This window comes from Perognathus longimembris, chromosome 14 (genome assembly GCF_023159225.1).
Source record: "Perognathus longimembris pacificus isolate PPM17 chromosome 14, ASM2315922v1, whole genome shotgun sequence".
NCBI lineage: Eukaryota > Metazoa > Chordata > Mammalia > Rodentia > Heteromyidae > Perognathus > Perognathus longimembris.
The window spans coordinates 59,211,563-59,225,742 of NC_063174.1; the positions used below are offsets into that span (position 1 = coordinate 59,211,563).

General features: G+C 66.9%; 2 protein-coding genes across 5 annotated transcripts in view; one reads left to right on the top strand and one right to left on the bottom strand.

The window, feature by feature from the left end:
• Positions 1 to 492, top strand: part of Evl (Enah/Vasp-like) — a 93,910-nt gene extending 93,418 nt beyond the window's left edge. For all 4 annotated transcript variants that reach the window (XM_048361978.1, XM_048361980.1, XM_048361977.1 and 1 more), the window contains one exon: positions 30 to 492. In XM_048361978.1, the coding sequence (XP_048217935.1) occupies positions 30 to 67 (38 nt within the window). In that variant the 3' untranslated portion in view covers positions 68 to 492. The remainder of the gene's footprint in view (positions 1 to 29) is intronic.
• Positions 493 to 1,692: 1,200 nt separating this feature from the next.
• Degs2 (delta 4-desaturase, sphingolipid 2) lies at positions 1,693 to 13,687 on the bottom strand. Its single transcript, XM_048362113.1, has 3 exons — positions 13,558 to 13,687; positions 2,543 to 3,285; positions 1,693 to 1,849 (listed from the first exon to the last, which is right to left on the bottom strand). The coding sequence occupies exons 1-3, from the start codon at positions 13,637 to 13,639 to the stop codon at positions 1,703 to 1,705; spliced, it is 972 nt and encodes a 323-aa protein (XP_048218070.1). The 5' UTR covers positions 13,640 to 13,687; the 3' UTR covers positions 1,693 to 1,702.
• Between the last annotated feature and the right edge of the window lie 493 nt (positions 13,688 to 14,180).

Consider the following 14,180-nt stretch of genomic DNA (forward strand, 5'->3'; position numbering starts at 1 on the left):
CCTGAGCCCCTCTCCCGTCCTGCCCGCAGCCATCAGGCAGGAGCTGAGCGGGATCAGCACCACGTAAGGCGCCACGGGCCACGGAGGACGCGAGGACGCCGCCCCGGCCCCCGCACACACCGCAAGCTCGCCCTCAAGCCGGACGCGCTTCTCTAAGTCTCAACCTGTGATAAATAGCAAAATGAGGAACAGAGTTCAACTCCTGGATTTTTTTAGCTTCTACCGGACACAGAACACCAGGTCTATTCTTTTTTGTATTTTATATTTGCTTATTTAAGTGTACATCCTTTGGGTTTATAGAAAGGACACCCCATCACCTGCTCCATTAGATGGTCTCCAAGTTTCTTCCCAGGTGACACCGCCGGCGCCTTGGCTGGCAGTGAGCCGCCGGCCCGGCGTGGCCGCCCCACGCAGCTCTGTCCCGGCCGTCGTGTGAAGTCTGTCCACACAGTGCGTGTTCTGTCCACACAGTAATAAACCGTTTACTGTCCACACGTGGGTCCTGGCTCTGCCTCTCCTTCTGTCCCGACGGTTCCTGGATGCCCTGCGAGCGTTCCCCAGGGAATGGCCCGCGTCTCCCCTGAAGTCCACCCACGGCCCAGCCGCTGCGGGCCGGAGAGGGGTGGGTGAGCCCTGGCATTCCCCGGCCCGGCCCCCTCTCCTTCATCTTAGGGGTGTTCCCGGCAGCCCGACAGGCAGAGGAGCCCCGGCCCAGCTCCCAGCGGGCGGCCGGGGTGCCGAGTCCACAGCCGGAACCCTCCGCCTCCGCCCTCCCGGGGGACCCGGGGTGCCACGCCCCGTCTTAGGCCTCCTGGGTACCATCCGGGGTGCCCCAGGCCGGCTCGTGGTGGGGACGGGTGCTGGCGCACTCGCCTGCGCTCCCCGAGAGGGGCCGCCTGCCTCGGCTCCAAGTCCTGTCTCGGAGCAGGCCGCCATCTGCGCCCCGACTCTATTCAAGGCTTCGGGTGCCTGCGGCCTTCTCCCTCCCCTGGGGTGGTGGTCGTCGTTGGCCGGCCCTGCGTCTCAGCCCCGCTCCTGCACGGCGGGCCCTGTCCGCTCCTTCCTGCCGCTGCTTGCTCTGACACCGAGGCTGACCCGCGTCCCCGCCTGAGGCCCCCCGCTGGCCAGAGGCCGCCTCCCGTGCTGCCCTGCAGACAGGACAGAGCCTTGGGGGCCACTCAGACACCACGCCCGGCGCGCTTCAGCCCCTGGCCCGCCTTGGCCTGGGCTGTGTGGGGCTCCTGACTTCCCTGAGATGGAAGGCCTGGGGGCGTGGGCGGGCCCAGGGGAGCAGGGCTTCTGCAGACCTTGGAGTCGGGGTTCCCGGCGGCTCCCAGGCATGGAGGGACCTGGGACCCGTGCCCCCGAGGCTGCCCCCCGCCCTGGGCAGAGCCCTCAGGAAACGCCCGGGCCGCAGACACCGCCAGGCGAGGCCCGCGCGAGGCGGGCTGGAGGAGGGAGCCCGCGGCCCCGGGTCCGCCTGCCAGGCTCCGGGCATCAGAGCTTGGCAGCCCGAGTTCCAGCCAAGCCCGCCCCTCACAACCACAGTGCGCAGGCTGGGTCAAGTGCGGAGTTTAATGTAGGGCGCGAGGACACCAGAGCAGCCGGCGCCCACGAGGCCCGGGCCTGCGCGGATGGCGGCTCCCGGGGCTCAGCAGGGGTGGGAGTGGATGCGGCCGCCCAGTCCTGGGGCGCCGGCGCCTCACAGCCGGTCACCCGCCAGCCGGCACACGCGCTTCACCCGGGCGTAGGGCCCCAGGGAGTCGTCCCACACAAAGTCCCACAGCACCTTCACCCACGAGTGGTGCTGCGGCAGGTGGTCGTAGTACTCGGGCGCAATCTTCCGCACCTGTGGAGAGGGCCGGGGTCAGGCCCGCCAGGCTGCACCCCCCTAAAAACTCAGCCCACTCCAGACCCCCCCCAACTGCCTCCTCCAGGGCCAAGGCGGAGGCCCAGGGCCAGCCCGGCCTGCGCCCCCCCCCCCCCAGCCTCAGCGCCCATCGGGGCTCCTCAGCCAGCCCTCGCCACGTCCTCTGCCTGCCCCCCACTGGAGCCGGCAGGGTGAGGGGGCGCTCAGACACCCGCAGGCCGCCTCCATCTCCAGACACGCCCTGCAGAGCCTCCCCTCTCCCGGCCCCCCTTGTCTTCCGTGGGGTGGGAGGGGGTAGCTGAGGGGGGTCAGCACCGTTCCCAGGGAGGAGTGTGCACCAGCACCCGCACATGCACGCCCAGCCTCCCCTCCCCCCCCTCAGTCACAGCCCCTCCATCTCCCTGGCCCCCCAGGCCGGCCCCGCCCCGGCAGGCCGAGGGGACCCCGCCGAGGAGGGAGGAGGCACACGCTGAGCCTCCCCGCTCATCTCCAGCGGGGCGCGGGCAAGGGCTGGGGGGAGGAGGAGGAACGGGAAGCCCAGGGACTGGGGGTGACAGTGGCCATCCCTGGCCAGTTCCAAACGGAATAGGCAGGCAGGGCACAACCGGGGGCCCTTCCCGGGCTCCCGCAGCCCTGAGCCCCTCAGCCCTCCGCACCCCGCGGCACACATACCAGGGGCAGGTTGCAGCCCGGGATGCTGGGGAAGTCGTGGTGCTCCATGTGGTAGCCCACGTTGAAGGTGATCCAGTTCAGCGGCCCGTAGTAGGAGTAGGTCTCGTGACCCTTGAGGAACATGTAATGCTCAGCCACGAAGTGGCCCGAGATGGGGTGCAGGCCCAGTCCCAGGAGGGTGCCCGCCAGGAGGTAGGCCACGGGTTTGATCCCCCAGAGGGCAAAGATGGCGACGTCCACCGCCAGCTGCACCAGGGTGTTGAGGATCTCCAGGCGGGTCACGGCCTTGGGGTTCACGCAGAGCGGCCGCAGCGAGTACAGGACGGGCTGCAGCACCAGCCAGAGCAGCTTGCGGGCCGGCGTGCAGAAGAGCCAGCCCTCGAGGCGCGTGGGCACGTCCACGTCCAGCCCGTCCCCGCCCAGGTAGCGGTGGTGGTCCACGTGGTACTTCTTGAAGGAGGCGGCGTAGGGCAGGCCGATGGGCAGGTTGGCGAAGATGGCGAACCAGCGGTTGTAGGCGGGGCAGCCGGTGCCGAAGGCGGTGTTGTGCGAGATGTCGTGGATGGCCAGCGTCAGCGAGTGGTTCACGCAGCCGCCGAACGCGTAGGCCCAGAACAGGAGCCAGCGCCACGCGAGCCCGCGCACCAGCCAGCAGGCCAGCAGCTGCGACAGCACCATCCCCAGCACCGTCCACTTGATCTGCGGGTCCGGCCGCATCAGGGCCTTGATGGCCGGGTACTTGGCTGCGGGAGACACGAGGGCGCCTAGTGAGGCCCGGTGCTGCCTGGGCCTCTTCCTCCTGCCACTCAGCCGCCACCTGCCATCTCCCCTCCCCCCCCCCCCCCCCCCGCAGCTCCCTGCCAGGGATCTGGAGCCCACGCGGCCCTTACCCAGGGCCGCGGCCGCACTCAAGGACCCCGGGAACCGACACTGAGCTCCCTGCTCAGCTGAGAGGCTCGGACCCGAGGAGCGCCGGAACCTCCGCTCAGAGAAGGGAGGTCTAGGAAACGCCTGCCCCCGATGAACCACCCCAAAGCCCAGAGCGAGTGCCAACGTGGCACAAGGAAAGAAAAAGGGACAGCCATCTCTGTTAAGACCACCTGGGGAGACTCCTCAGACTTGGGGGGGGTCACTTTGCCAAGAGCCTAAATGAAGAGCCCCACGTAAGCACAGATCCCCGCAGCAGACGGCCACAGCTGTACACACAGGGCCCTGGAGAGCGCAGCTGGGGGCCTAGACACTGCCAAGGCAGGACCCCAGGGACCCAGACCCCGGACTCCTCACCCCAGGGTGACAGGGAAGGAGAACGTAGCAGCGATCTGGCTTGGCCTCAAGTGTTGCCGTTCTTAAAAGAAGAACTGCAGGAAACACCGGCCCCGGGGGCGGGCATTTGTTATGGTAGCTTTTGTATTTTGTTTTACAGACAATGCTAGGAGAAGTGAGCCAAGCTACTCCCAAGCAAGGCCCGAGCCGGCCTGGCAGGGGAGGGCGGAGCAGGCCTTGGGGGCGGGGCGGGGTGGGGCAGCCGAGCCTTCCAGAGCCCGGGGCTGCTCCTGCTCCCAGGGAGACCGGACAGGAGCCCCTCACCCACCCAAGGGAGACAGGTGCCCTCCCGCAGAGGGGGAGCTGCTGTACGGTGCAGATGGGGAAACCATGGCTAGCAGGGCAGGGGCTCATGAGTGAGCCAGAGCCCATCCTTGGGGTCCCCAGAACTCCAGCATCTGCCCCACCTGACCTAAGCCACTGGAGCCTCAACTCCCCCTCCCCCCCCTACAGCAAGGCTCAGCCCCAAGCCAGCCAGCCGGGCTAAAGCAGACTCTCCCACCGTGTGTGTGGGGGGGGGGGGGCTGGGGATATGGCCTAGTGGTAGTGTGTTTGCCTAGTATGAAGGCCCTGGCACCACACACAGAAAATGGCCGGAAGTGGCGCTGTGGCTCGAGTGGCAGAGTGCTAGCCTTGAGCAGAAAGAAGCCAGGGACAGTGCTCAGGCCCTGAGTCCAAGGCCCAGGACTGGCCAAAAAAAAAAAACACCCCCAAAACTCAGAGCCTGGGCTGTGAGCACTCAAGGCTGGCGCTCTACCGCTTGAGCCGCACCTCCACTTCTGGTCTTTTAGCTGGTTAATTGGCGATCAGAGCTTTTCAGATTTGACTGCCTAGGCTGGCTTGGAATCACGATCCCCCAAAACAAGTGTGAGCCCCAGCACCGGGGCTGGCCCCCCTTCTGTGTCCAAGATGACAACGGGGGTCCTCCCTTCCGCTCGCGGGACACGGGGTGGGGCCCGGCTTTGTGGGAACACGAGGCCAGGCAGTGCACCCCGGGCTCCAGGCCCTAGGAGACGCCCCTGGCTCAGAGATGGCAAGCCGCATCTTCTGCTCTCTGCAGCGGGGGACAAACAGGCCTGGAGGCAGCCATGCCTGAACCGCGTGTGCGAGCAGCCCCGTGGAAGGAAGTCATTTCTGCAGCCACGGGTCGGGTCTTCCCCAGAGCCGTCTCCTCGCTGCGCCTCCTGCCAAGCCCCGGCCTGCAGCTACGGGCTGGGGCTCCAAACCCAGCCAGCAGCCCCAGGACGGCGGGCAAGTGGCTGAGAGGCTCACGCAGCCCCCGTGCCGGGGGTCCAAGAAGGCCAACGCCCCGAATCAGAAATGAAATGGCCAAAGAGTGGAAGCCGCAGCTCATTCCTGCAATCCTAGCTACTGGCGGGGGGGGGGGGGGGGGGCCAAGAGAGGAGAACTTAGTTTTAAGGCGGGCCTCAGGCAGAAGATTGGGTCCCTGTTATGAGAAATATCTAAAGCCAAAAGGCCAGGGGGCACGGCTCAGGTAGTAGAACACCCGCCCAGCAAATGCAAAAATCTGAATTAAAACCCTAGTACCACCAAAAAGAAAACAAAAAGCAGTCAATAGACATGTCTCCAAAGAACCGGACCTGACACACACCCAGACAGGTGCTCGGCATCTTATCAACGAATCACATCCAAACAGCATCAAACCAAAGCCACTTCTTGCCAGCTAGGAATGCTAGAATTTTATTCTTTGTGTTTTTATATATTTAGTCATCCTGGGGTTTGAACTCAGGGTCTCAGGCTTGCTAAGCATTGAGCCAAACCTTTAGCCCCTTTCTTGGTGATGGTTTTTTTTTTTAAGCACCTGGACTGTGATCCACCTATTTCAGATACCGTCACATCAACTTACTCACTGAGGAGCGATCTCATGAACCACTTTTTTACCTGGACAGGCCTTGATTTCCACAATCTCAGCCTTCCAAGTGCTAGGATTACAGCAGGAGCCACTGGCCTCCAGCCGAGCTCAGGACCTTAAGGGAAGCCTGAACAATAGACAGACAGTGTTTACACATAGACAGAGAGTAGAGCAAGCTGACAAAGGTGCCCACAGAAGTTTCTGGCCAATAGGATGTTTCTAGAAAGGGTGTTGGGATAATGGTGATGTAACATACGATGGTGAAACTTTGGGCTCTGTTCACGTTGCCGTCTGGGCGAGCCTGGCTGGGCTCCAGGCTGTCCCCCCACCCCAGGCAGTAGGTCAAGATGGAGGAGCGCATTTGACATCTGTGGTGAGCGGAGCGGCAGGCCACGTCCTATTCCCGTAGCCTGTGCCCGCGGTCCACAACAGCGCAGGAAACCGGGCGGGGCGGGTGGCCCAGAGCACCTCAGGCCTTGGCATGAGACGCACCGGTCCTGCCAGCCCCAGCCGCGCAGTGGACGAAGGGCCCGGGAAGGGCGTGGGGCCCTCCAGAGGGGAGGCCAGCCCCCCCACACCGACTCCAGCCACGCGCTCTCCCCGGGGTGCCGGGCAGATCTGAGCGACCCCTGCGAAACTCGGCCATAGGCGATCAGCGCGCGCCACATCCCCGGGGCTGACCGGCCTCCTCCCAGCTCACAGACACAGCCCAGCAGGGCTCAGCGCCCCCCCAGGGGTCCCACTGCCCACCCGTCCTGGTGAGGAACACGGGGTACCCCAGCACCCCCCCCCAGGCTCAACAGGGCGTGACTCCAGGCAGGGGAGTCCAAAGGACACGGGCAGGTGGCAGCCGGGCGGCAGCCTGGGCGCTGGGAGAGGCAGATGGTCCCCGCTGCCCCCGCGCGGTGCAGGGTCCAGCCTCGCCCCGGCAGGGGCCGGAGTCCACGGGAACCCCCCAGCGCCCCACTGGGGGCGAGGCCCGGGCCGGGGCCATGTCAAGCCCTGCCAAGGCAGAGCCAGGGGTGCCGCAAGCTCCCTTCCACCCCCCGGTGGCCTCCTGGACTCCCCACCCCCACCCGCGGCCCACGGCTTCCCCCCGGAAGAAGGCTGCACCTTGGGGCACGCGCAGGGCCGGTGACCCGCGGGCGGAAGAGCCCCAATTCCAACCCCAGGCCGGCGCCCGCGCACAAGGGCTCCTGCTGTTCCCTTCCGCCCGACACACATGCGAGTCCTCCCTACACAGTGGGCCGCGGGGAGCATCCCTCCTCCCCGCCGGGCTCCCCCAGAGAGCAGCAGCCCCCCCCATTCCTCCGAGGACAGACCCACCCTCCTCGCCCCTCCCCTGGCCTCCTCCACCACCCAGTGGGGGCCACAGAGCCCTGGAGTGGGGAGCAGCCACAGGACCCCTCATCCAGCAGGCAGGGCCCCCCTCACGCTGGGGCCAAGGGCTCGAATCCCTCCAGGCTGGTGAGGGCCGGGCAAGGGGGTGGGCGTGGTTACTGCGTCCTGGTCTCTGCTGAGGGAGCCGCAGGCCAGACGCTAGGCCTGCACTCACGGCCCGGGGAGACACGGGGCGCATCCCTCGCAGGCCAAGGCGGGGGGACCCCTAAAGAAGAGACAAACAGGAGCCCCATGCCCTCTGACCTGCCTGAGGAGGACACCGCCCGGAGCTGGGCAGGCAGGGGGAAAGTCCCGCCAAGCCACACTCACAGCTTCCCCACCCAGGCCCCGGTGAGGCCCAGCAGCCACCGCTGTCCTCAGTCACAGCCGTCCCCATGCCCGGGCGAGACAGACAGACAGACAGCTAGCCGTCCCCATGCCCGGGCGAGACAGACAGACAGCTAGCCGTCCCCATGCCCGGGCGAGACAGACAGACAGACAGCTAGCCGTCCCCATGCCCGGGCGAGACAGACAGACAGACAGCTAGCCGTCCCCATGCCCGGCTGAGACAGACAGACAGACAGCTAGCCGTCCCCATGCCCGGCCGAGACAGACAGACAGACAGCTAGCCGTCCCCATGCCCGGCCGAGACAGACAGACAGACAGCTAGCCGTCCCCATGCCCGGGCGAGACAGACAGACAGCTAGCCGTCCCCATGCCCGGCTGAGACAGACAGACAGACAGCTAGCCGTCCCCATGCCCGGGCCAGACAGACAGACAGACAGCTAGCCGTCCCCATGCCCGGCCGAGACAGACAGACAGGAGGGCTCCAAAGCCAAGGAGGACCTGGTGTGAGCCCAGGCCCCAGTCCAGGCCTGCACAACGCTGGGCAGGCCCTTGCACCGTCCAGTCCCACCCGTGTGTGACACACTCAGGCATCACCCCCCCCCCCCCCGGGAAGTGAGGCCGCACTCCCCGCCCCCACGGCAGAGGTGAGGACCCAGGGCCCCCGAGCTGCTTCCCCCTGGTCCTCCAGGAGAGGAAGAGGAGAGGCTGCTGAGTCCTCGGGGCAGCCCTCCCCTCCCTCTCGGGCCTGCCCGCCTCGCCCTTCTCTAAGGCACTGGCTCTGACGGCCCCAAGGCGGGAGCATTGGGGGGGGGCTCCCCTGGGAACACGTGGCCCTGGAGGCTGGCAGCAGAGGCGGCGGCTGGAGTGTCCGGCCTGGCGGGGCCCCATGCTCGGGTCCATTGTCACTCGAGAGCAGACTGGGCAGAGCCGCACAGCCCCGGCCTGCTGGAAGGAGGTCAGCTCAATCACGCTCCAGCTCCCGAGCAGTCAGAAGTGCCGTGTGTGCGTGTGCGTGCGTGTGCGCACGTGTGTGTGACAGAATCAGGTGCCAGGCATAGGGTCACTGCCCGTGACCTGCACAGGCAGCCCAGAGTGACCTAAATCCCACACCAGAAGCCCCTGCCAGCCTGCTGTCCTGTGTCCCCAGTGGTGACCTGAGGCCACTTCCCCCCACCCCCCCACCCCACCCCACCCCACCCCCCGTGAGCCACCACCAGCCTCGCCCCATTTCTACTCTGGGCTCCGCTGGGCCCTGCCCCCCCCCCCCCGAGGGCGCGGAACTGTGGACCCGCGCAGTGATCTGGCCACCCCAGGCCTCCCCAGCAGCAGGCTTCCCGGCTCCCTCCACCGAGCTGCGGGGTGCTGGGGATGCCACCTAGTGGCCACAGCAGGAAGTCCTCAGATGGGCGCCTGGCTGCCCTCTCCGCCCGTCCCCTCCACCCGCTGGGTGACCTGGCCTCTGGCCAGCCCTTCGTCACCAGGGCCCTCTCCATCCCTCTGGAGCCGGGCCAGCTCCGTCCTGCCGTCGTGGGGCTCCCAAGCGTGTGCCCCGCTGCGAGCTGAAAGGCCCCGCCCGGTGCAGGGGGCGGGAGGGGCTCTGGGGACCCAGGTCGACGCCGGAAACGCACACAGTGGTCCCAGGTGCCTCCGAGAGTCCCCGCCTCCTCCCCCGGGCCACTTGCTAAACCTGCTTCTCACCCCGGTGACAAATGTGTGCTGAAGGTCCCCGCGGATCGCCATGGCAGCGGCGGGCGCGGGCGGCATGCCGGGCACTCAGCGGGACGTGGCCGCTGACGCCAGGGAGGGGGCGGCCTGAGGACTTCGATGGAAATGCTCTGAGGCTGGGTTATGAACCTTCCTAAAAAGCAGTGGACCATGCCCCTCACCTGAGAGATCACCCAGCATGCCGATCGCACGGCAATAAGCCTGTTAAAGATTAAAGAAGGGGCGCGGAGCCGGCGCGGAGGCCGGCGCTCCGGGGAGGAGGGGGCAGGTGCGCGGGAGCCGTGCGCGGAGCCGGGGATGCTGCTCCCCGTCCCCAGTACAGCCGCGGCCATAGCCTCGCCACCTCACAACCCGAGCCCAGGAAATGCCTGTGGGGGGGAGGGGGAGGGGGAGGGGAGGGGAGGAGGAGGGGGGAAAGGAGGGGGAGGGGAGGGGAGGGGAGGGGAGGGGAGGGGGAGGGGGGAGGAAGAAGGCTCCCGGCTGACAAAGGACAAAATAGGTTGGTTCTAACCGCCAGTGTCCCTCCCAAGCGAGGCAGGTGCAGTCGCCTGGTGAGATCTGAGGGCTTCCCCCACCCCACGAGGGCGCAGCAAGGGGACACCGTCTGCGAACAAGGAGATGGCAAGGGGCTTGTGAAGGGTCCCCATTCTGCCAGCTCGTGAGGCTGCACACGAACCGTGGAGAGAGAGCACTGAGCAAGGGAGTCAGACACCTAAGCATCACCCGCGACTCGCCCACCGCGGGTGGTGACGCCTGGGGGCTGAAGGAAGAGGGGCCCCCGTCCTGAGGGAGGACGGAAAGATGAAAGGGGATGGGGTGGGTGCTCACGGGGCAGAAGGGACCAACATGACGAGTGTGTGTGAGTTGCGTGTGTGTGTGCGGTGTGTGCGCGTGTCTGGAGAGCATGTCTTTGGAAATACTACATAGGCTGTGACCTAAAGAATGCACAAGATGGGGGGAATGGGGGAGAAAAATGGAGGAGATAAGAAATGTATTCAGTGCCTTACCCCTCTGTACATCACTTTGACAATAAATTAATATTAAAGAAAGAACGCATAGGAAGTAGAGACACAAGGAAAAAGAATTCCAGAAGAAGGGGCTGGGGCTGGGGGCAGCTCAGGGGTGGAGCAGCCTTCCATCCCAGCACAGGGGGGGAAAAACAAGAATTCTGGCCAAGCGCCAGTGACTCACACCTTGTCATCCGAGCTACCCCGGAGGCTGAGATCTGAGGATCATGGTTCAAAGCCAGCCCAGGCAGAAAGTCTGTGAGACTCTTATCTCCAACAAAGCACCAAAAAAAAAAAGCCAGAAGCGAAGCTCTGGCACAAGTGGTAGAGCACTTGCCTTGAGGCAAACAACCTCAGTGACAGCACCCAAGTCCTGAGTGCAGTCCCAGAACTGACACACACGCACGCACACACACACATCTAGCAGAGGGGAGTGCTTGTAAATGCCAGGCTGCGGGGAGGGGCTGGGACGCGGCTGGGACGCGGCTGGGGGGCGAAGGCAGAGCCGGGGGCTCAGGACGCCAGCGGGGCAGAACCCAGAGGCTCCAGAGGCTGCGTCAGGGGAGGTAGGATTAGGACAGGAGAACTGGGGCTGCCCCGCGCATGGCCCGCCCCTTTCCTCACCCTTCTCTCCCTCTGGCTCTCACACGCACCGCACTACACCTGCAGTCCAGGAACCACGAAATCCCTGGCCCCTGGGGTGGGCAGGAGGGGGACCAGCGGGCCACCTGGAGCTGGGCATCTCTGTGGCTGGTGACAAGTCTACAGATTCCCCCAACGTCTCAGGACAGTTCTGTTCCAGGATTTTTGAGGGGGGGGGAGGGAGGAGCGAGGGAAGAGGAGAGAGAGAGGGGAGAGCGAGCGAGCACGCACAAACCACAGCCAGTCCTTTCCGAAGCAAACAATGCCACAATGCCCGAGGGCTGCTTCCTGGGTTTCCTAGTTGGATTGGATTTTCTTTAACTGTTTGCCTGCTTTCACGTTACTTTTAAGCAAACAAAATCACAAAGCGACCTGATTTCTAAGTAGCACACCAAGCCTGCGCCCGTCCGGGCGCCCCGCTGGCTCTGCTCCTGCCCATCCCATCAGGGACCCGCCGCAGCCCTGCCCTGGGAGACGGTGGTTCCTGGCGGTTGTCCTGGCACCCAGTCTTCTCCGGATGCTGTGCTCTGGAGAACGCCTCCCTGACCCTGGCAGGAGCTACAAGCGGACTTTGGTCCCATTCATGGAACACCTGGATCCAGCCTTTGGCACACTCGCCGCCGGGACGGGACTCGAGATTAGAATAACTAAACACCTGTAGCTCGGGGAGTTGATAGGGGCTGCATCAGCTAGTGGGGTGGGGCCCGCGGGGGGTGGGGGCAGGGACCTTCCGTGTCCTCTGAGCTGCCTTCTCCCCTCGGGGCCCCACTCTGTGCCCCTTCTGAAAGGACACGGTGCCGGTGAACAGAGCACTTCTCCCAGGGCTGGCAGCAGCGGAGATGCAAGCCAGCCTCTGCAAGACGTTCTTAACACCACAGCTGCCGGTGGGTCACCAACTACCAGGCAGCACCAACCATTACCAACCCTTTACCTCACCCAGGCTTCCACTTCCGCATCTGTGCACTGACTCACCCATGGCTCACCAATGGCTACATCAAACCCACAGTCTCTGGACCTCTGCCCCAGAGACCAGAGCTGGGAGTGACCAGCAGAGGTGGCCTCGCTAGCCAGGGGTTCCCGGAGGGGAGACCTGAACCTAGTCAGGTAAGGCTGAGCCCAGAGCCAGGTGGGGGCACCGAGTAGGCAAGGGCTGAGACACATTCCCAGGAAAGTGGGCTGGGCACATCCCAGGGCCGCCTCAGTCAGGGCAGGGCAGCAAGGCAGGAAGACCAGGGCATTGCAGAAAGGGACCGGCCGGGGAGGACGTCTCCCTCTCATCTGGGTCTTCTGAGCTTTTCTGAAGCCTGGATTGATTCCAGGACCCGTGGCCTCTCTTTTGAAGGATCCTCCTGCTCGACCTGGGTGCACACACCAGTAATCTCAGCAGTAGAGGCGAGAAGAGCCAAGCCAGCCTGGGCCGCCCAGAGTTCCCGGCCAGCTTCGGCTGCGTAATGACCTCTGGAAAGGGCCACGCCCCGGGGGCTCACATGGGTCATCCTAGCTACTCTGGAGGCTGCGATCTGAGGATCGAGGTTTGAAGCCAGACCAGGCAGCAAACTCCCTAGGAGACCCTTAATCTCCAATGAGCCACTCAATAAACACAAGTGGCGCTGTGGCTCAAAACTGCATAGTGCTAGCCTTGAGCAAAAGAACAGAAGAGGGAGGGAGGGGGGATGGCGGGGGGGGGGGGGGGAGAAGAGGGGAGGAGAAAATGATAAAATGAGAAGGTAGAGATCCTCAGCATGCCCTAGAGTCCCTGATCCTCCCCGCCCCCCCCCCCCCCCCGGGCCTGGTGGGGCTTCCTCCAGGCCCGACCTCCTCTTCTGCAGCCATGAGCCCCAGTGGTCAGGGCCTGGACTCTCCCAGCTCGCTCCACCTGGGGCCCCCGGCTCCGGCCTCCACCCCGCCAGGGGCAGCAGCAGCGAGGGGGCTGCCATCCGGAGGCGGGTGGGAGCGACGGCCAGGGCCCCCCTCCCTCCCCCCTCTCCCCCTATGATTCCTTCGCGGGGGGGGGGGGGGGGGGGACGCACACCGGGCTGCCGCCTCGGAACCCTAACCCACCACCGGGGACCGGTGTGTGCAAGACCTAAAGAATCACGTTCTAGATGTTTCCGCAGATCGGGGACGGGGTGGGTCGGGAGGACCCCAGCGTGAAAGGCCGAAGGGACGGCCGACTGGCCCCGTGGAGCTAGCAATGTGCAGAAGCTTCGGGAAGGGCAGAAGCGCGGGCGCGGCGCGGGGCCCCGGGGAGGGGCGCCAGCAAACCCCGCCACTCACCCGGCCCACGAGGGCGGGGGGCGCCGTCGGGGGGGGAGTGAGGGCTGCGGGGAGCCGCCGCGGGGTCGCGCCCCCGCTGGAGGGAGCCCGGGCCGCGGGGGCCGCGGCGTCCGCAGGGGCGGGGCGGGGCGGGGCGCGGGGCCCGCGGGCGGCCGCGTCCACGGAGCGAGCCCGGACGGCGGCGGCTTTTCTCCCGGGGAGGAGGCCCCCCCCGGCCCGCCCCGCGCCCCGCGCCGCGCCCGGGCTCCCCGAGGGCTTCGCCGCGTCCCCCGCGGGCTGCGGGACCGCCGGGTGCGGGGAGGCAGACACCCCGGGCCCGGAGCGCCGCCGCCCCCCCCGCCCCGCGTCCGGCCGCGGCTGTGCCGTGGGGCGCGGGGACCCCGAAGGGAGCGGCGCGCTGGGGAGGGGACGGGGCCCCCGCCGCGCCCGCGCCCGCTCACCGAGCATCTCCTGGCGCCGCTGCGTGTGCGGCTGGTCGGTGTAGACCCACTCGAAGTCGCTGCGCCCCGCGCGGTTCCCCATGCTGCGGACGCCGTGGCCAGGAGCGCGCCGCGCCCCTCTCGCCCGGCGGGGTAGATCGGGGCGCGGGGGGCGGGGCGGGGGCGGGGCCGCGCGGGGCGGGGGCGGGGGAGGCGGTCCCGGGCGGGGGGCGGGGCCGCTCGGGGCGGGGGTGGGGGTCCCGGGCGGGCGCGGGGGTCCGGGGCGGGGGTCCGAGGCGGGCGCGGGCGTCCGGGGCGGGGGTCCCGGGAGTAGGCGGGGGTCCGGGCGGGGGTGGGGTCCCGGGCGGGGGTCCGGGCGGGGGTCCGAGGCGGGGGTCCGAGGCGGGGGTGGGGATCCGGGGATGGGGTCCGGGGCGGGGGTGGGGATCCGGGGATGGGGTCCGGGGCGGGGGTCCCGGGAGTAGGCGGGGGGTCCGGGCGGGGGTGGGGTCCCGGGCGGGGGTCCGAGGCGGGGGTGGGGATCCGGGCGGGGGTCCGAGGCAGGGGTGGGGATCCGGGCGGGGGTCCCGGGAGTAGGCGGGGTCCGAGGCGGGGGTCCGGGAGTAGGCGGGGGTCCGAGGCGG